Below are 22,624 nucleotides of genomic sequence, written 5' to 3' on the forward strand. Positions count from 1 at the left end.
GCAACCCGAAAATGCTCAACCTGAAGCTACTTCAACCCGAGGTATGACTGTACTTATAAACCAGGTTCGTTAGGGGAAGTGGTATTTTTGGGCAGTGCTTTGGAGCAACAAGTTCAGTGATAATGTCCAATTTTAGGCTGCTTTCAGCCTGCTGTCATAGTATTTCTTCATGCCCTTAATTATTTTATTTATATTGTTTGTTAATAAAATATACACAGGGATGTAATAAAAGAAAGTAAAAGTGTTAATCAAATAATTATGCACTCTGTAACGGCGGGTTTCGAAACCTCCTGTTTTCAGTGGAAAAAGCTGACAGGAACACTTTGCTGCTGTGTCAGAACAGAATGTACACAGGGTCAGATTAAGACCTTCAGAGGCTTTTTAAGCACTGAAAAGATTATGTTGTCCCCGCTATACGCAATTCAAAATTAAAACAATACTAAACCACAAAACAACATTCTAAAATAAAAAGCCCATAGATTTATTTCAACACATGAACTTTCCTTGCATTCTTATATATGTTAATAGGCTCCCTCCCTTAGCTGGAGATAAGTAACAAAAAGACAGCAGGACAAAATGGAGTAAAAGTGCAAGGATGGAGCGAAAGAAGTCTAAACAAGTTCTGATTTCCTGCTATGACAACTGCTATAATGTCTTTTATTTTTTTAAATGTCAAATTCCCCCCCTTTTTTAAAAACACCTTTCTCATATTTCGCCCCCGTACCCTAAGCACATGCTTAGTCTGTCCATTGGATAGGCCATCACTAATTGTACAGCTCAGGAAAAGGTCCCATTAATAATAATAAGAATAATTTTATTATTTCTACCCCGCCCATCTGACTGGGTTTCTCCAGCCACTCTGGGCGGCTTCCAACAAAATATTAAAACTACAGTAAAACACCAGACATTTAAAACTTCCCTAAACAGGGCTGCCTTCGGATGTCTTCTAAAAGTTGTGCAGCTCTTTATCTCCTTGACATCTGATGGGAGGGCGCCACTACTGAGAAGGCCCTCTGCCTGGTTCCCTGTAGCGGCTCACCTCTTGCAATGAGGAAACCCTTCAAATCTTCTGATTATTATAGACTTGAGTCTTATTTAGCAGAAAAAGCAATTGCTAAAATGGTTAGACCATTTTTTTTGGGGGGGGAGTGGGGGTTATTTATTTATTTATACCCTGCCCATCTGGCTGGGTCCGTCAAACAATAGTCCGTCAAACATTAAAAGCTTCCCTAAACAGGGCTGCCTTCAGATGTCTTCTAAAAGTCTGGTAGTTGTTGTTCTCTTTGACATCTGGTGGGAGGGCGTTCCACAGGGTGGGTGCCACTACCGAGAAGGCCCTCTGCCTGGTTCGCTGTAACTTGGCTTCTCGCAGAGAGGAAACCGCCAGAAGGCCCTCGGCGCTGGACCTTAGTGTCCAGGCAGAACGATGGGGGTGGAGACGCTCCTTCAGGTATACATTTCATCTTATTAACTATCTGCTTTGGTATGTAAGTTTGGATCAAAGTGCTGCCTCAAAAAACAACCAGCTTTAACAACCAGCTTATCAATCAATAAATCCATTTACATCCCCTCCTTTTTTATCTCCCCCCCCCCCGAACTTCCCTCAGCTCATCTCTCCGGTTTCTTTACACATATTATCCTCTGCATATTGTAAAATTGTACACATCATTGCCTTATCTATCACATATTCAACTAATAAATTTGTGGATGTTTATTCAAAACCTGCCAAATCATTTTGTTGTCTTTTTAAATAATTTGTAAAAAATTCCCATTCTTCCTTGAAGTACGATTGTCCTTGTCACACAGTTTATATGTCAACTTGGCCAGTTCTGCATAGCTTATCAGTTTTTCTTGCCTCTGTTCTTTTGTTGGGATTTCCTCGTTCTTCCATCTTTGTGCTAACAAGACTCTTGCCGCTGTTGTCGTTTTTTATTTTTCTTGGCAGGTCTTGTCCTACAAACCCTAACAAAAATGCTTCTGTTTTTTTCCACAAATGTCATTTTAAACATTTTTTTTCAATTCATTGTATATCATTTCCCCAAAATTTTTAACTTCTCTACATTCCCTACATTGTTTGAGTGTCAATGCTAAGAAGTTTCCATCAATATAAAGGAAATTGTTAATACAAGCAGGTACAGTTTGTCGGGCAAAGGTTTTCTTTCTGTGCTGGATGAATGACCACCTGTCTACCCTAAAAGGCTCCCGGGGGGGCGGGGGCTTGCCCTGTAGCTGCACAAAGTTTTTGTGTCGGTTCTTCAGAATATGCAATGACCCAAATAACTTTTGTGCATTTAAACCCTCTCTTCTTTCTAGCTATCAAAATTCTTGCTGCCATAAATAAGCAATCAATTAAACATTTTCATAAAACCCCTTCGTTGTCTTCGCTGAATGCACCCAACAATGCTATTTGGGGAGGTGTTTTTTCACAGACTTTCCCAGCATTATTTTTGCAAATATCTTGTCCCAAACTGGGAAACTTTGGCACAGTCCCACCACTCCATTTTGGTAACCATTCAATTTCATTTTTGTATGGTTTTCAAAGAATTTTCTTTAAATTTAGCTGAAGTTGTGTTATAAGGATTTTTTTCCCTGCACAGCTGCCCAATCCTATTATCGTTTTTATCATCATCATCAGTAGTAATTACCCTCCCTTCAGCCTAAGGTCCAAGGTCTTCATTATCCATAGCAGCTAAATTCCACACTCATTTCAGGGCCTCTTTTGCTCCCACATCAGTTTAGATAACATGGTTTATAAGACAGATATAAACCCCTTCTCCTGGTCACTTGTATTAAGACATAATTTTTCAGATCGGGTTAAGCTTATGTTACCTTGCTGTATAAAAGCTGTTGTCTGGTGACAGTACTAATTTAATTCCACACAATTCTGGGTAATGGTCTGGCATATATATAGTAGTACCTTGGTTTATGAACTTAATCCGTTCCAGAAGTCCGTTCTTAAACCAAAGCATTCTTAAACCAAGGCGTGCTTTCACATAGCAACGGGGGACTCAATTTACACTCAACAGGAAGCGGAACATGCTCTGCTTCCGAGGCAAAGTTCACAAGCCAAAACATCTACTTCCGGGTTTGCAGCATTCTTAACCAAAGTTGTTAATAAAGTAAGCTGATCTTAAACCAAGGTACCACTGTACATAGGGATGTGGGTGACGCTGTGGTCTAAACCACAGAGCCTAGGGCTTGCCGATCGGAAGGTCGGTGGTTCGAATCCCCGCGATGGGGTGAGCTCCCGTTGTTCGGTCCCAGCTCCTGCCAACCTAGCAGTTTGAAAGCATGTAAAAGTGCAAGTAGATAAATAGGTACCGCTCCAGCGGGAAGGTAAACGGCGTTCCCGTGCGCTGCTCTGGTTTCGCCAGAAGCAGCTTAGTCATGCTGGTCACATGACCCTGAAAAACTGTCTGCGGACAAAAGCTGGCTCCCTTGGCTAGTAAAGTGAGATGAGCGCCGCAACCCCAGAGTCGATTGTGAGTGGACTTAACTGTCAGGGGTCCTTTACCTTTATCTTTTTACTACTGTATATAAATCTTGCAAGTTAATAACATTAATTTCTTTTAATGCATTGATGCTTCTTTCCCTATCCTTCAGCTAAAAGCCTGGATGTTCATGTGATGGGATTATTGGGGAAATGCCTGGAATAAAGACCTCACCTCTGTACTTCCAGACTTCCAAAATTGTTCTCTGTGTGCTATCCTGTGATTTCCAGCTATTAACAATTTCTATTCTAATAAATAGGAACTCTGTTGCAAGGATGTTCCATTTGGACCATTGCTTGTCCTTTGGGGCTTTGATATATGAGTGCAATATAATTTTAGTAACGGAATTACCCACCCAGCCCTCTGATTTTCTGTATCTGAAATGCTTTAAAAAAGGTTTCCAATGTTACGTTCAGCCTGTATATATGTTTAAATAAACCTTGCAGCAACGAAAATGCCATCTGTCTCCAGTGACCTTCGTTTCAAGGAAACCGTTCCTAAGGTCTAGATTTAAAATGCAAAAGGTTTCTGCTTCCTTTACGATTCATTCTCATCGTCATCAGTGAATCTGCTTGTCTTTAGAATTAAAAAGGTAAAGGTACCCCTGCCCGTACGGGCCAGTCGTGTCCGACTCTAGGGTTGCGTGCTCATCTCGCTTAAGAGGCCGGGAGCCAGCGCTGTCCGAAGACACTTCTGGGTCACGTGGCCAGCGTGACAAAGCTGCTCTGGCGAGCCAGCACCAGCGCAGCACACGGAAACGCCATTACCTTCCCGCTATAAAGCAGTACCTATTTATCTACTTGCACTTGGGGGTGCTTTCGAACTGCTAGGTGGGTAGGAGCTGGGACCGAATGACAGGAGCTCACCCCGCCGTGGGGATTCGAACCGCCGACCATGCGATCGGCAAGTCCTAGGCACTGAGGTTTTACCCACAGCGCCACCCGCGTCCCTTAAGAATTACTTTAGAATTACGTCTTTAGAATTACTTACCCATTATTTGTTTTGGTTTATCTCGTGTGTACTTGCCTTTAAAGTTACATGTCAGCCAAAAGACTTTATTCCTTGTTCAAATGAATAATATCATAAAGGGGGCGGGCAAATGGGCTGGGATTTCAAGCCAAAAGCCACTGGGCGTTCGGCATCCTTGAGACGGCAGCCCAGCTGCTATAAGAGCCTGACCTTTGGAGAACTTGCATCACTTCCAAAGGATTTCTCCTCTGGCTGCTTTGTTCTCTCGTCCTTTTTTATTTTATTCCCTACTGCTGCAATGCAAGCCAGGCATGGTTTCTGCCTCCCTGGCTTGGGCATCCCCAGCAGCTTGAGGATCTTATACTGGTCTGAAACTACCCAGCCTCTGGGCCACCGCAGAGTTCACGCAGCTTCTGGAGAGTTGCACCCCTCTCCTCTGCGGGAGAAAGTGGGCAGGCCATTTGACCAATTACCTGGCCACTGGAGGAACAGCTGGCTCAACCTGTACCACTTCTGGAAAGAAGACGGTTTCCACAATGTCCACAACATCATGATAAAGAAGTTCCAGCAATTCGGGCCAATCTACAGGTAAGGGGGTCTCTTTTGGCTGATATGTTCCACCCTCTCTCATTTTTAGCAGCTCCTTGGGCTTTCTGAAACGATTTGCTCATTGCTTTTTTTCTAAAAAAATATGTTTAAGGGGTGCTTTCATTTTCACTCAAAGAAATCACCATTTTATAGTTCAAATCGGGGGAAATAAATAAATGGACAGGACAGAGAAGGCTTATTCCAAAAGATGGCTTTTAATTTTTTTTTTTAAAAAAGGAAACGCAGAGGGGAAAACACAAATTCTCAGACCAGAATTTGTGGTTTTGCCAAGAAAGAAAGAAAGAAAGAAAGAAAGAAAGAAAGAAAGAAAGAAAGAAAGAACTGATTATTAAGGACCACATAAATTATTTTTTAAAAAAATATATCCAGAAAAGAAGGGGAATTGAGGTCCTTCCAGAAGCCTTCCCGTATCCAAAAATAAATGGTAAAACAGAGGGGGACGACAAGCAGACATTGACAGATACTTTCAATTGGGGTGGAAAGAAGAGAAAGAAAATTAGTGAAATAAGAGAAGCATGGGGAAGGGGCGCAGGGCGCATCTCCAAGGGGAGGGAGCTTTTTGGCGGGGGCGCCCAAGGCCGGAGGATCAGAGGACCGCGGAGCTCGCAGGTGGCCGCTTTCTTCCTGCCTCTCCCCTCCTGCCGCCGCCGCCGCTTCCTCCGCATCCTTCCCAGGTGCATTTACCTAGATTCACAAAACGTTTGGGGGTTCGCGTCCCCCGCGTGTCTCCCCAGAAAAAAAGGACTGGATTTGCTCATGGGACCACTTAAGACCAGGCTGCTGCTTAAAGCACATCAACCCCTCCCCGCGCTCCGATTCCTGAAAACTGTAGTTTGCGATGAGTGCTGGGCGCAGTGCAATGTGAGGGGTAATTTACAGTTCCCAGGCCACTTTGGTGGGGAAATGTGCTCCCATTGTTCTTTAGATGATTGGTTCACAAGCAGGGGGTGGTAGCGGGATCGCCCTGGGGGCGCTAAGAGGCAAGGGGGTGGGCGCATAGCTGTCAACTTTTCCCTTTTCTTGCGCGGAATCCTATTCGGAATAAGGGAATTTCCCTTAAGAAAAGGGAACAGTTGACAGCTATGGGTGGGCGCTGGAGCTGTGAATGAGCTTCAGACGTTGAAAAGTTTGTCATCAATTTTGGTCAGTTCAACTTAATAGTTTTAACCGGATTTTGAACAAATGTGCAATTAAATCTTGCTGTTTTGAATCGTATGGTGTTAATTGTTCTCTTCAGTGGGCCCCCAAAAAGCTATTTCTTCACCCCTGAGCTGTTAGCCTGGAATCTCACTGACCCAAAGGAAAGTCTGGCCCAAACTGGCTGGCCCTTTGACAATTGTAATTATTGTGACAATTCCATTATAACTGTGAGTTACGTTCAACTAACATTTACTCAGAGGAGATCTAAGAGCCATGGCTAATTTCAGCCAGTATTCTCTGAGTAAGAATTGAATATAATTCTGAACATGTCTTATTTTTGTTCTTTCTGTTTAACTAACATATCACTCGGCTGTTTTAATTGTTTAACTGATAATTGATTAAGCTACTCTGTGATTTTTTTGCATCTTAACTGACTTTATTTGCTGACTTTGGCATTGTATAAATCTCTTTCTGTGTGTATGTGTGTGTTTATAGCTATACATATCAATTAGCAAACAGTATGCAAAACTGTCCTCTTTTCTGGCAATGCCATTAAGCAGGCACCCATTTACAGAGGGGAAATGTTTAAATCAGCTTGCTTAGTTTGTAGAGTTTGTTTTATTTGATTTTTTTCTAGTTTTGATTTTGTATATCAAGAAGCCCTCTTAGAAGACCAAAAAACCATTGCAGCTCCTTGCCATCTGCTTACTATTCCAAATATCTTTAAACATTGCCCGTCCTCATTCAGACCTGCTTCCTTGTTGTTTCCCCTTTGTTGGACATCTTAGATCTAGGGGAATATGAATATATATATATATATATATATCCCACTCATCTGACTGGGTTGCCCAAAGTTCCCATTGTTTTGTGTATGTTTTCCTTAAGAGAGAGCACTTGCCTGCACAGCCCCTACTTTGCATAGAGCAGGGGTCAGCAAACTTTTTTAGCAGGGGGCCGGTCAACTGTCCCTGAGACCTTGTGGGGGGCCGGACTATATAGTGGTACCTCGGGTTACATACGCTTCAGGTTACATTTGCTTCAGGTTACACACCCTGCTAACCCAGAAATAGTACCTCAGGTTAAGAACTTTGCTTCAGGAGAACAGAAATTGTGCAGCTGCGGCGCAGCGGCAGTGGGAGGCCCCATTAGCTAGAGTGGTGCTTCAGGTTAAGAACAGCTTCAGGTTAAGAACGGACCTCTGGAACAAATTAAGTACTTAACCCGAGGTATCACTGTATTTTGAAAAAAATATATGTACGTATTCCTATGTCCCACAAATAACCCAGAGATGCATTTTAAATAAAAGGACACATTCTACTCATGTAAAAACATGCTGATTCCTGGACCGTCTGCAGGCTGGATTTAGAAGGCAATTGGGCCGCATCCGGCTCCTGGGCCTTAGTTTGCCTACCCATGGCATAGAGGAAGACATGGGTGGTGCTGTGTTCTAAACCACTGAACATCTTAGGTATGTTGATTGGAAGGTCGGTGGTTCGAATCTGCACAGCGGGGTGAGCTCCTGTTGCTCTGTCCCAGCTTCTGCCAACCTAGCAGTTTGAAAAGCACAACAGTGCAAGTCTGTGCACTCTGGTTTCTGTCACGGTGTCCTGTTGTGCCAGAAGCGGCTTAGTCCTGCTGGCCACATGACCCGGAAAGCTGTCTGTGTACAAACACCGGCTCCCTTGGCCTGAAAGCGAGATGAGCACTGCAACCCCATAGTCGCCTTTGACTGGACTTAACCATCCAGAGGTCCTTTACCTTTTTACTTTGCACATCAGATCCTTGCTCCTTACTCTCACCCTGTCTTTAGAGATGGTGTGTGTCTTTCAGATAAGTTAATAAAAATATTTTTGGCCTCAGCAGAACAGGGTGTTTCAAAATGATCGTTCCATCAAATACAATTTACTGCCAGCAATTTTGGTGTGGTTTTTGTTTTTTGCTTTTTGCTTAAGAACATAAGAGCCTTCTGGATCAGGACAAGAGGAGCCCATCTTAGTTTTGCTCCCTGTTCTTCCAGTGGCCCATTATGTGAAACCTGAAACCAGGATTTGAGCACAGGACCCCTTTCGCTCCCGTGATTTCCAGCACCTGGTATTCAGAAACATTGTGCCTCCAGCTGTAGAGTCAGAACATAGCAATCCCAACTAGTTGCCATCGATAGCCCTGTCCTTCTCCTCGAATGTGTCCAGTCTTCTTTTGCAGCCATCCTAGTTTGTGGCAATCACAACCTCTTGCAGGAGGGAGTTCCATAGGTTAACTGTGCTGCTTCAGGACAATTTCCTGAAGGCGCAGCAGAGACTGTACTTTTTGAGAATTCTAAGGAAAAACCATCTTCCGCAGAAACTGCTGCTTGCCTTCTATCACTGTGCCATTGAGAGCGTGCTCACTTATGGCTTATGTGTGTGGTATGGAAGCTGTACTACCCAGGACAGGATGGGGTTGTGCAGAGTTGTTAAGGCAGCAGAGAGCATTGTTGGCTGCCCACTCTCCACCTTAGAGCAGATTTATGCCACAAGGTGCCATAGGAAGGCACTGGACATAGTAAAAGATCCATCGCATCCTGGTCACTGTCTCTTCGAGCTCCTGCCGTCGGGACGGAGATACAGGACGATGAAGACAAGAACGAGCCGTCTTAAGAACAGCTTCTTCTCCAGAGCGATCTCAGCCCTGAATGGGAAGCCTGGACTTTGAAAGTCATCTAATCTTCCTTGCTGTACTATACTGTATTGTTTTAATCAGTGTTTTTATGGAGCAGTCAAGTAATTTCGTTGTCCCTGAGAGGGGGCAATGACAATAAAGATATTATTATTATTATTATTATTATTATTATTATTATTATTATTATTAATTTCAGCATCAGAGAATGAAATAGCAGGTATCATAATGTTAACAGTAATTCATTTCAAAAGGCTGTGGCCAGAGGACCTGTTTGCTAGCTCAGTCGGTCTGCTGTCCACCTGCTAACTGAGTAATATCCAAGGCAACACGATGACCAAGTACAACAGTGCAATATCAATATAAACGCTTTATATAGTCTATACGGAACATTGAACAATATAAGAAACCAAATAAACTGAAATCTTATAAATCTCTTATATCCGGAATCACTGTTCACTACATCTGTTGGTCGTCATAAAACAAAGCTTTAACGGCTTGTTTTCATCAGATAAGAATCTGACCCATTGCTTTTTTCAGAGACTTGATTGTCTACTAAGACTTTCAGAGACTTATAAGACTTATGTTTATTTGGTTCTGTTTTCAAGAGAATCCATCAAGAGTGCACATTTAGTGATTTTCAGAGCTTCATAAGATTTCTGTTTATTAGGTTCCTCATATTGTTCAATGTTCTGTATAGACTATATAAAGAGTTTATATTGATGTTGCATTGTTGTACAGTGGTACCTTGGGTTAAGTACTTAATTCATTCCGGAGGTCCGTTCTTAACCTAAAGCACCACTTTAGCAAATGGGGCCTCCTGCTGCCGCCGCGCTGCTGGAGCACGATTTCTGTTCTCATCCTGAAGCAAAGTTCTTAACCCGAGGTACTATTTCTGGGTTAGCGGAGTCTGTAACCTGAAGCGTCTGTAACCTGAAGTGTATGTAACCCGAGGTACTACTGTACTTGGTCATCGTGTTGCCTTGGATATTACTGAAAATTGTTTGCAACCCAGGGGTTTAATTGTTTGGTTACACCTGCTAACTGTGAACAGGTAACTTCAAGGCTTCTGCTGTCTCACTGCCTTGTCTCTCACTGGCCTTGAACTTTTTGAACAGAGGATGCATTTGTGTGGGAACTTGCCCTCTTGACCAGGGGTCAGCAAACTTTTCCAGCAGGGGGCCAGTCCACTGTCCCTCAGCACCTTGTGGTGGGCCGGACTATATATATATATATTTTTTTTTTTGGGGGGGGGGGAAATGACGCAAGAGCACCACGAGCCCTGGTGACTGCTTACCTGTGTCTTGTGAGCAGCAGGGACTGGTGGCAGCGGTGGCAGCGGAGGAACGATGAGCGGTGAGCAAAAGGGCTCTGGAGAGGTGCTGCTTAAAGCGGCAGCCGCTCAAGCGCTGCTGCTGCTGGCCCCAACAAAGCCCAGCCCCCTTCCTCCTCTAGGCAGGGCGGGGAGAGGCCAGGAGGAGGGAGGGAGGAGACACCGACGCCGTGTGAGGGAGAGGGAAAGAACGTGCACGCTGGCGATCCACGCTGCAATTCCCGGACCATCCGCGGCCCGGACCCAGAAGGCAATTGGGCCTGATCTGGCCCGTGGGCCTTAGTTTGCCGACCCATGCTCTTGACAGTCTTTTAAACAGAGGACTGTCAAGTGAGACATAGAATTGTAGAGTTGGAAGGGAACTTAAGCCTCATCTAGTGCAACTCCCTGCAGTGCAGGAATTATAGCATCATCAGTCTGTTTGATGCTGGGTCTTCTGCTGCTACACTTTTGTGTTACTTGCTGAAAAGGCAAGTAAGAGGTGACATGATGGAAGTTTCTAAAATTATGCCTGGCATGGAGAAAGGCTTTTCTCCTTCTTGCATGACGCTAGTTGGTGAAGGACGCAGCTGCCAAGTGCTTCAAGCCGTGATGGCTGGCTGTGTTCTGCCTCCAGGGCTGAAGGCAGCAGTGTTTGTGAACACCAGCGGCTGGAAAACACAGGAGCCGAGCGTGATGCTCTTGTGCCCAGGTCCTACTTGTGGGTTCCCCACTGGCACAACTGGCTAGCCACTCCAAGAGCAGGATGACGGACTAGGTGGGCCATTGGCCTGATCCAGCGCTCTCTCCTTACGTTCTTCCTCCAGAAAAGAGAAGGCCTGGGTGGTGAGTAGTTGCAATTCACCCATGTTCCTCGTTGTTCTTGCTGCAGGGAGAAGCTGGGCACCTACGAAAGCGTCAACATCATTGATCCTAAGGATGCGGCTTTGCTCTTTAAAGCAGAAGGCGTGTACCCAGAGAGGTTCATGATACCACCTTGGACAGCCTATCGTGACTTCCGCAATAAGGCATACGGAGTGCTTCTCAAGTAAGGCTTGTGTGATGTGTTGAGGGCAAGAGGGCATTTTGTGACCAGGGAATCTACAGGGGTGGGGAATAACGGCAGAAAGCATACATAGGGAATCTGCAGGAAATCTTAGGGGAGGACTGTTCATTTTATTTTATTTTATTTAAATAGATTTTTATTATTTTTCTCCTTAAACAGTATTTTAACAATACAGTAACACACACATTTACTTTCAGCTTTGCCAAGCCTGTGGCCTCCCTCCCTCCCTTCAGCAGGTTTTCCACTTTCCAAATCCTATCTTGCACTTTAGCTCTTTAGCCTATTGTCCACGCTGTAGGATTTATTTCAGTCCTGCTAGTGTCTTCAGATTTTTGCAATTATTATTCAAATATACAATAAATTTACTCCAGTCCCTTTTTGATCATCCTGGTCTCGAATCCTGCAGGTCAGTTTGGCCAATTCTGCAAAGTCCATCATCTTTGCCTGCCACTCCTCAATCATTGGTAATTCCTGTAACTTCCACTTTGCGGCCCATTTTAATGGTGACCGCCAGCCACTGGGAAGTATTATGTTTGAGTCCTACTCAGAGTAGATCTATTGAAGTTGATGGACATCCAGCTCAGTGCTGCCTTCCCCAACCACTGCTTTGGATGCTAACTCCTGCCAGCCCCAACCAGCATGTCAAAGGGTTAGGAGTGAGGACTGTTCATCCCCGAAACCCAATTATTAATAACTTTCAGGGGGGATTTGAAAATATTCCTGTTTACCCAGGCATTTGGGTGAATCTGACCCCTTTTGACATTCAGATGAAGAGGTCACAGAGGTCAGGAGTCCCTCTCCATGCAGTCGCTGGACTTCCTATAAATGCTGTTGGTTAACACTTATTGGAAGTCCAGGTAATTACTATTAGTGTAAACTTGGGATCAGTTTATTCGCTGGGATCACCAGGCACTGTCCCCCAAGATGATCATGTGGGCTAGTACATGATGCCTTGCCCCACTTGATCACTTCGGTGGGCAGAACTGCCCCTGTTACAGGTGCCAAAGAACACCCGCTCCGCTTTCACAAGACCTCCACCTTTCAGCACCTACACTTTGGAACTTCCCGCCAATGGATACCAAGCAAATGCCTTTACTGGACTTTTTTTGGTGCTGGCTAAAAACATTCTTGTCTAGACAAGCCTACCCAGATGCTTAGATAGTTGATGTAACGTTTAACCTGTTTTCAGTCTATTTTTATTTTAGCATCTTGAAAGTCTTACATTTTTTATTAATTCTCCTTATTATGAATTTTATTGCTTTATCTTCTTATTAAAAGAAACCTGTTTTGAGGGTTTTCTTTTTTACAATGATAAATGTCATGAAATAAATAAGTAATATGAAATGATGTAAGGCCCTGCATACGTTTCTTCTGCATTTCCCTGGGATCCGTCCTCGCTGATCCTTCTGTTTCTCTTTCACCCGCTTAGGAGTGGCGAGAGTTGGCGCCACGACCGCCTGGTCATCAACAGGGAGGCCCTGTCCCTCAAAGTGACCGATCACTTTGTGCCTCTCCTGAACGAGGTGGGGGAAGATTTTGTCCGGAGAGTGCACACACAGATCCAAAGAAGTGGGCAGGGGAAATGGACGGCTGACCTCAGCAACGAGCTGTTCCGGTTTGCTCTGGAGTGTGAGTGGGCAAGGGGGCTCAATGGGAGGGAATATATTGCAGGAAGGTGTGCTAGGTGACCCCCCAGGGTCCCTTCCAACTCTGTCGTTCTATGATTCCAGGAATAAGCGGTGGCTTGAGAGAGGATACAGATTCCTCCACTGTCAGAGGCAGCATGGTTTCCAAATACCAGTTGCTGGAAGCCACAGAAGGGGAGTGTGTTGGTCTTCCACTGCTTATGGGTTTCTCCTTGGGGCATGTGGTTGGCCCCTGTGAGAACAGGATGTTCCATTGGCCTGATCCAGCAGACTTTTCTTATGCTCTTCTTTTTTTCTTTTTCCGTTTCCTATAAATCTTATTAGGGACGCAGGTGGCGCTGTGGGTTAAACCACAGAGCCTAGAACTTGCCAATCAGAAGGTTGGCGGTTCGAATCTGTGTGATGGGGTGAGCTCCCATTGCTCGGTCCCTGCTCCTGCCAACCTAGCAGTTTGAAAGCACATCAAAGTGCAAGTAGATAAATAGGTACCACTCCGGCAGGAAGGTAAACGGCGTTTCCGTGCGCTGCTCTGGTTCGCCAGAAGCGGCTTAGTCATGCTGGCCACATGACCACATGACTCAGCCAGTAAAGCGAGATGAGCGCCGCAAGCCCAGAGTCGGCCACGACTGGACCTAATGGTCAGGGGTCCCTTTACCCTTTACCTTTATAAATCTTCTTCTTATTATTTTACATCCACACACAATCTTAGGTACATGTACAGCCTTAAATAATTATACCATTAAATATTGATTCAAACTTGTATTTGTACATGCTCTTTTCTTATAATTTCTAACTAAACAAAAATAAACCAAAGTAAAAAATCCAATAAAGTAAATTATATGAAAACAGACTTCCCGTCATTTCCCGATGTAAGTTACATTTACGACATTGAATGTACTTATACTTCTTACCTCACTCTTACTATAGTTTCTAGTACTTTCTTACAACATATCGTACTGTTTTTCCTTGCTTAGTAGTATTTAATTTACACAAGGGTCATTCAAACGCTGCCATAGATGTTATGTCGTTGTTATGATGTTATGAAGCTGCTGAACTGCAACTCATTACCAAACTTAAAACCATGGAGAGACCTGGTCTGAACAAAGACATTGGATTCTTATCTCATTATACATGACAAAGCCATTTTTCACCTTCTCACCCCTTGCTTTTTGCTGTAAGACCTATTGCAGTCGTTAAGAGTCGTCAACAGGCTCATCACAGCTATCTGCCAATCACCCATTCCCACCACCCTTCTGAGTAATACCCCTCCCCACCTTCTCACTATATAGAAGGATCTGGCAACTTCTGTTTCGGTGTATCTGAAGAAGTGTGCATGCACACGAAAGCTCATACCAAGAACTAACTTAGTTGATCTTTAAGGTGCTACTGGAAGGAAATTTTTTTAAAAAATATTTTTGTAGGTATTTCTTGAACATACCCCATTTTTGCGTGAATGATTGTTTTGTATTTCCCCTTAATCTATCTGTCAATTGAGCCAATTCTGCATAGTCTAATAACTTATTCTGCCATTCCCTTACTGTTGGTACTTTCCCCCCTTTCCAGTTCGATGCAATTAATAACCGGGCAGCGGCTGTTGCACATATAAAGATTTCTCTTATATTTTTTGGGATATCACTGCCTAAAATTCCAAGTAGAAATGCTTCTGGCTTCTTTGCAAATGATAATTTAAAGATCTTTTTCATCTCATCATAGATGAGGTTCCAGAACTCTTTAATTTTTTGGCATGTCCACCACATATGGTACATATTTCCACACCGCCAACATTTGTCTGAAATATTTTTATACATCTTGGAGAGTTTTGATGGTGTAAGGTACCACCTGAACTGCATTTTCATCATATTTTCTTCAATTGTGTAACATGCCGTAAAATTCATGTTTTCCAAAGAGTTTCCCATTCACACCTTGCTATGGTGTTGGCTGAGGTAAAAGACAAGGTAAAAGACAAGATGGCGCCCTCCCACAAGGCACATGCAGAAGCCTTCCATAGGACATTGACTTCCACTACAGGGCAAGCCACACGCCACTCTCTGGCCTCTACTGCTACCTCAGCATCTGCTGCCTCACTCTGCCTCACTGTAGGACTGGCCCTGAGTTAAACTGTGGAACTCCCTCCCGCAGTAGGCAGCGATGGCTACCAACATGTGATGGCTTTAAAAGAGGATTAGAGAAATCATGGAGGAGGAGAGGGTTGTCAGTGACTATGAGCCACCATGGCTCCTCTCTGCCTCCACAGTTGAAGGCAGCATTGCTTCCACATACCGTTGTGGAAAACGCAGGAGGGGGAGAGCTGCTGTTATACTCCGGTCCGGCCTTGTGCGGTTCCCACAGGCAACTGTTCAGCCACTGTGAGAAGAGGATGCTGGGCCAAGGCTTTTCTTATGTTCCTTGAGATCTTAAAGTCCATTGTGCAACGACACCTAGCCACAGGAAATCATAGAATTGCAGGGATGGAAGGGACCCATAGGGTCACCCGTGGGATGTGCGGCCAAAGTACTACCCATTTGACTCCCACCCCCAAGTGGACAGAGTATGGGGCGTTTCTGTACAGCAGGGATTCATTTTCTCCTTCTGCCCTTTCGCCCAGCGGTGTGCAATGTCCTGTACGGTACCCGCCTGGGACTCCTGCAGGATGTCATTGACCCAGAGAGCCAGCAGTTCATCGATGCCGTAACCCTGATGTTCAACACTACCTCGCCGATGCTGTATCTCCCGCCGAGCCTTCTGCGCATGATCAACTCCAAGATCTGGCTGGACCATGTGAAGGCCTGGGACATCATCTTCAAGCATGGTGAGCATGTGTTTACATGGAGCCCCAAGGATGGGGCACCTTCTAGGTTACTTTCTAGGCAACATAGAACCTGGCAACCTGGGAGGTTACCTTCTAAGCAACCTCCCAGGGGATGGGGCAGAGCAGGAAATGCAAGTTTTACCTTTGCACAGTAGGCTAGTCCTTAAACACGCTCAGATTCCTCTCTCTCCTTCATTCAGGTCAGCAAGAAACATGTTGCTTTAGTTGCTTTCCTGCATTGTAGCGAGTTGGGCTGGAAGACCTCTGGGATCCCTTCCAACACTAGTTCTAAGATTCTGTGATTACCAGAGTTCAAGAACACATCCACTCTGAGGGAACTATCTACAACTAGAAAAGAGTTCTCGGATTTATTTTATCTGACTCTGATTTATTTTACAAAACAAAGTTGGTAAAACAAATGAAGTGTCACGAGATCAAGGTCTTTCAGGAAACAGATAACTTTTTAATAATTATACTAAATCTAGTGGATGTTACAGTATTCTAAACAAGGTAGTAAATGCACAGCTTCTTTTAAACTTCAGTGGCTTATTTCAGTCATTGCTCTTCCATTAGGTGTTACAGGTTCCTAGACTACATGGTTGATGCTCTGCTTATTTCCAGACTCCTTTCTCTAGCCATAGGTGTTTTCCTCAGGGTGGATGTTACACACACAGACCAGAGCCAACTTTCCCTAACTTTCCCTCTGGCTCCCTCTTAAACCATCTCCCTCTAAACGGCTCCTTTTATTCTCCCTCCCAAAGTGATGGCTCGGCCCCACCTTGACTGGCTGTCTTGACAGCCAATCAGAGAGAGGGTCCAGCCCTTGGGTGGAATTCCAAGGCATGGCATCACCAGGCACTGGTCTGGCTCAGCTGTCCATCACACTGGGCCAGAGATGTTCATTTCCCATTGATTGTGAAAATTAGAGCAGGAGTGGGAAACTGCTGGCCCTCCAGTTTCTACTAGAGGCACGGGCAGTTGCCAGGGATGATGGGAGGAGTTGCTCAGGGACATCTGGAGGGCCACAGGTCCCCCAAACGTGAAAGAGCAACATGGCAAAGAGTAGCTCCAAGCGCCACCTGGGGGTGGAGGGGTGGGAAAGAAGGCCTTTGAGGTGCTTCAATGAATCACAGGAATGGTGTCTGAGCAGTTGAAGGAGGAGGGGAGGGGGGTAGAGCAAGGGAGGCTCAGAGCCCCAGCTTGCCTTCAGCATCAAGGCTACATCTAGGAACGTGTAAACATCAAAAGCTGACATATGGTCATTTATCCATTTCGCCCTGTGCTATCCAGGCAGCGTTCTCCAAGGTCACACAGTGAGGTCTTAATTTATTTGGAAATGCTTTTCGTTAACTGTAAAAGAACAGTAAGAACAGAAAAAGAGCCTCCAGGATCAGGCCAATGGCCCATCTACTGTAGTGCAGCATCCTGTTCTCACAATGGCCTATGAAATGCTGCTGCTGCTGCTGCTAATAATAATAATAATAATAATAATAATAATTTATTAAATATACCCCACCCATCTGGCTGGGTTTCCCCAGCCACTCTGGGCGACTTCCAACAAAGTATTAAAATACAGTAGTCTATTAAACATTAGCACAATACCCTATTGAATTTACTCACAGTTTACCTTACTATACAGTTAATAATAATAATAATAATAATAATAATTTACTTATTTATACCCATCTGGGAGGCTTCCAACAGAACACTAAAAACAGAATAAAACTTCAAACATTAAGAACTTCCCTAAACAGGGCTGCCTTCAGATGTCTTCTAAAAGTCTGGTAATTGTTCTTCTCTTTGACATCTGATGGGAGGGCATTCCACAGGGCGGGTGCCACTACCGAGAAGGCCCTCTGCCTGGTTCCCTGTAGCTTTGCTTCTCGCAATGAGGGAACCGCCAGAAGGCCCTTGGCGCTGGACCTCAGCATCCGGGCAGAATGATGGGGGTGGAGACTCTTCTTCAGGTATACTGGGCCGAGGCCGTTTAGGGCTTGAAAGGTCAACACCAGCACTTTGAATTGTGCTCAGAAACGTACTGGGAGCCAATGTAGGTCTTTCAAGACCGGTGTTATATGGTCTCGGCGGCCGCTCCCAGTCACCAGTCTAGCCGCCGCATTCTGGATTAGTTGTAGTTTCCAGGTCACCTTCAAAGGTAGCCCCACGGAGAGCACATTGCAGTAGTCCAAGCGAGAGATAACTAGAGCATGCACCACTCTGGCGAGACAGTCTTAGAATCTCATTTCTTGTAACTTGTGTCCATTCGTTCGGGTCTTTCCCTCTGGAGCAGCAGAAAATAAGCTTGATCCATCTACCATGTGACAACTCTTCAGGTATTTGAAGATGGCTCTCCTACCTCCTCTCATTCTCCTCTTCTCCAGGCTAAACATCCCCAGCTCCTACAACTGTTTCTCCTAAGTCTTGGTTTCCAGACCCTTGGTCACCCTCCTCTGCACCCCTTGCAGCTTGTTAACATCCTTCTTAAACTGTGGTGCCCAGAACTGGACACAGCACCCACTTTCTTCCTCTCTGTCTCACCAGCTGACAAGTGTATCCAGAACATCTACCGAGACCTCCGCCTGAAACGGAGAAGTGACCAAGAGTACACGGGCATTTTGTCCAGCCTCTTGCTTCAGAACAAGCTGCCTCTCGAAGATACGAAAGCCAACGTCACAGAGATGATGGCAGGAGGTGTAGACACGGTAAGAGATGCTGGCAGGGCTGTTGACAACAAGTGTGGGCCGGATGCGGCCCAATCGCCTTCTCAATCCAGCCTGCGACGGTCCAGGAATCAGTGTGGTTTTTACATGTGTAGAATGTGTCCTTTTATTTAAAATGCATCTCTGGGTTATTTGTGGGGCCTGCCTGGTGTTTTTACATGAGTAGAATGTGTACTTTTATTTAAAATGCATCTCTGGGTTATTTGTGGGACATAGGAATTCATTAATCCCCCCCCCCCAAAAAAATAGTCCGGCCCCCCACAAGGTCTGAGGGACGGTGGACCGGCCCACGGCTGAAAAAGGTTGCTGACCCCTGGTTTAGAAAGTCAATGTGAATGTTAATCTGTTTTTAGTCTATCGCTGATTTTTTTGACTGTTTAAAATAACTGTTTTTACTGATAATTTTATGCTTTATTGCTGGAAACTGCTTTGAGAGGTTTATCTTACAACCAAGCAGTGTATAAATTTTATGAAACAAGCTAATATGTTTGAAGAAGGCGTCGATCCAGTGTCTACAAATATTTGGGACAGAAGCCAGTCCAGTATCTCCTTCCTTCTCTCCCCATTGATTCCTGGTGTGCTTCCAGACTTCAATGACCCTCCAGTGGGCAATGTATGAATTGGCCCGGGCTCCTGGCCTGCAGGAGCAGCTGCGGTCGGAGATCCTTGCTGCCAGGTCATCTTCCCAGGGGGATGTCCTGAAGATGTTGAAATCTGTGCCGCTGCTCAAAGCTGCTATCAAGGAGACACTGAGGTAGGGCAGCAGGCGATGGGGCGGTCCCTGTCTAGGGTGGAAGGATTGCCACATAGGGGGGAAGCACCCAGGTTCCAGAGGCTGCCTGCAGTCTAACTTTGGGTACGTGGCAAGGAGTGGGGAAAGACGGTGGTGGTAGGAAGTCAGCAAGAACAAATCGGGTTGGCAGGAATGGGTCCCTTCCACTTCTGCAATTCTATGCTACTACCTCTGGGGTGGGACATGGGTGGCGCTGTGGGTTAAACCACAGAGCCTAGGACTTGCCAATCAGAAGGTCAGCGGTTCAAATCCCCACGACGGGGTGAGCTCCTGTTGCTCGGTCCCTGCTCCTGCCAACCTAGCAGTTCGAAAGCATGTCAAAGTGCAAGTAGATAAATAGGTACTGCTGCAGCGGGAAGGTAAATGACGTTTCCGTGCACTGCTCTGGTTCGCCAGAAGCAGCTTAGTCATGCTGGCCACGTGACCCAGAAGCTGTATGCCGGCTCCCTCGTCCAATAAAGCGAGATGAGTGCCACAACCCCAGAGTCGGTCATGACTGGACCTAATGGTCAGGGGTCCCGACCTTTACCTTACCTCTGGGGTTAAGCTCTCCAGAGTGGATTAGGGCTGAGTGGATGAATGTCTCCCCCCGGTCTTTCCTGAAGGCTCCACCCGGTCGCAGTGACGTTACAGAGATACGTGGCGCAAGACATCATTCTTCAGAATTACTGTATTCCTGCCAAGGTGAGTAACCAGGATGGAAAGGCACCATTCTTTGATCTGCCATTACCGTTGTGATGCTGTGTGTTGATAATGATGCCATGATGCAATTCAGCGATCAGCAAAGATTTTCTTTGTTTTCCTGGGCCTTAGGGCGGCATCACTGGTATGATTGTACCATTAAACCCATTTTAAATATCTTAGTGTGACTTGATGGCTGCATTTTCATTATTATTACTACTTGGTTGTGACTCGCTTAGGGACTTTAGTGGGAAGCAAAACAAGCAGTTTCCTGCTTGGCAGGGGGTTGGACTCGATGGCTCTTGTGGTCTCTTCCAACTCTATGATTCTATGATATATTTAATAAAGCGAGCCTAGCCAAGCCTAATCTAACCACCAAAGGGGAATTGGGAGGAGGGTCACATCAATGGCAGACCTTGGCGTCTCAAATTTCAGTGGCATCCTGTGCAACTGCAAAATCTGGTGCTCATATCTGGGACGTCATAGTTGTGGCGACTGCTGCGGTGTCCCAAAAGCTCCATGCCTGGTGTTACTGAGCCAGTTGTACTCTCCTAGACCCGCCATTGGGCCACATACATGAAAAATCTGAAAACCTAGGTATATATTCACTAACCCTTTTCCTCCTCTGCACAGACATTGGTCCAGGTGGGACTTTATGCGATGGGCCGGGATCCCAGGTTTTTCACCAAGCCCGAGCAGTTCAACCCGCACAGGTGGCTGCAGGCGGACTCTACGTACTTCCGGGGGCTGGGCTTTGGCTTTGGCCCACGCCAGTGCCTTGGGCGCCGGATTGCTGAGCTAGAGATGCAGCTCTTCCTGATACATGTGAGTGTGGCCCTGCCTCCCCCATGACATGAATAACCAGGTGCACCAATATAGGATGGGGGATGCCTGGATGGTAGCAAGACATGTGAGAAGGATCTTGGGGTCCTAGGAGACTGCATTCTCAACATGCAGGGAGGTTAGGCTGGCCTCAACCAGAGCTAGGGCTTTTTCGGCTGTGGCCCCGATCTGGTGGAACGCTCTGTCACAAGAGACTAAGGCCCTGCAGGACTTGACATCTTTCCTCAGGGCCTGCAAGACAGAGCTGTTTCACCAGGCCTTTAGCCAAGGCATAGTCCTTCGGTAATCTTCATAGAACTCTAGCCCAATGGTCGCCATCAATTTGATTCTGAATTGATTTTAGAATGAATTGATTTTAGAATGCTGTGTTACTTTTACTTTTATTATTGTTAGCCACTCTGAGCCCGGCTTCGGCTGGGGAGGGCGGGATATAAATTATTATTATTATTATTATTATTATTATTATTATTATTATTATTAGAGTCAACCGTGTGATGCAGCTGCAAAAACAGCTAATGCAATTCTAGGCTGCATCCACAGAAGACTTTTGTCCAGATCAAGGGAAGTCATGGTACTACTCTGCTTTGCTTTGGTCAGACACCAGCTGGAGTCCCATGTCTAGTTCTGTGTACCAAAGCAATGGAGAAAGGAGCCATTGAAAAAGGCTCATCACACCCAATTCTTTTTTTTTTTATTACCTTAAATTTGTATCCCACCTTTCCACTGAAAGGTGTGGCAAGTGGCATCTTGATACAAAACAACAAGAGCATACTGCTGTATCCAGAAGTTGTTCAGAAGTTGAAACCAATCATGTACAGCCCTATGCTAATTGCATGGACTTGAGTCTACTGTCAGTAATACGGAGACACCATCTGTATTTTCCTTTTCAGTGACAGAAAAAGGAGCTATATATATACAGTATGAGTCTCTGAGATTTAAAACTTGCTGCCCTGGGAATGGCCCTCAAAACCTGAGTCTTGGGGCTCCTGGCTATGCCCTCACAAGCCTACTTGTTCTCTTGGATCGCACCCTGGTACTAAATGCTTCTCTTGACCCCCCTTCCTTCCATCTCCCTAGATGTTGGAGAGCTTCAAGATTGAGACCAAGAGGGGAGTGGACATCAACACCACTTTCAAACTCATCTTGGTTCCAGACAAGCCCATCCACTTGACCCTAGGGCCTCTGGACTCCCAGCTGTGAAAGGAGAAGGAGTTTCCATTAGCCTCTGGGGCAAGACAAGACACATGGAGCCTCCTTCAAGGGGGATGGGGAGCCGCCTGACCAGTCCACTCATATCTGTGCATAAAGAGCCCTGGGTGTCCAGTGGCCGCTTTTCCTAAATGCAAAAAAGGGAGACACTAGTATTGAGATTAATAATTTGGGGTGGGACTCCTTAACTCCCACGCAGTACAATTTAGACCAGGGCTGGTGGCTTCACCCACCACTGGAACATGGCCCCAGAGCTGAGAAAGGTTCTCCACCCCGATTTAGACACTGGAGGGAAAAAGCATGCTTGCTGCACAGGTCTTCCCATAGTCTTAGGGCCAAGCCAGAGGCAAGTCTAGAAGGCTTAAGAATGTTAGACAAACTCTGCTAGACCAGTTCAGCACCCAGCTTCTTGCAGTGCTGTGGGGAGGCTCCACAAACAGGCCTTAAAGGCATTAGGTCTCCTAAGCTGCTGACCCCTCGTCCAGCAACAGTGGGGCACAACTGCCTCTGAAGACGGGTCTTCTACTGAGCCAGCAGCTGTTGATTGACTTCCACTCCAACAAATTTGTTGAATTCTCTATTAAAGGCACTGGTGGCAAATGTCACAAATCAACTGCATGTTGTGTGGAGAAATTTGTTCTTTCCCCTGTCTTTAATCCCCCGCCAATCCATTTCAGTGGA

At 45.5% G+C, this 22,624-nt stretch overlaps 1 protein-coding gene across 1 annotated transcript; it reads left to right on the top strand.

Moving 5' to 3' along the window:
- Positions 1-3,913: 3,913 nt before the first annotated feature.
- Positions 3,914-22,556, top strand: CYP11A1 (cytochrome P450 family 11 subfamily A member 1). The gene is made up of 9 exons (XM_083630478.1): positions 3,914-5,048; positions 11,069-11,224; positions 12,672-12,871; positions 15,494-15,697; positions 18,239-18,399; positions 19,005-19,171; positions 19,816-19,894; positions 20,525-20,716; positions 21,812-22,556. Exons 1-9 carry the CDS (start codon positions 4,591-4,593, stop codon positions 21,932-21,934), a joined length of 1,740 nt encoding a protein of 579 aa, XP_083486604.1. The 5' UTR covers positions 3,914-4,590; the 3' UTR covers positions 21,935-22,556.
- The last annotated feature ends 68 nt before the right edge of the window (positions 22,557-22,624 follow it).

This window comes from Podarcis filfolensis, assembly GCF_964270895.1.
Source record: "Podarcis filfolensis genome assembly, chromosome: 9".
In the NCBI taxonomy this organism is placed as follows: Eukaryota; Metazoa; Chordata; class Lepidosauria; order Squamata; family Lacertidae; genus Podarcis; species Podarcis filfolensis.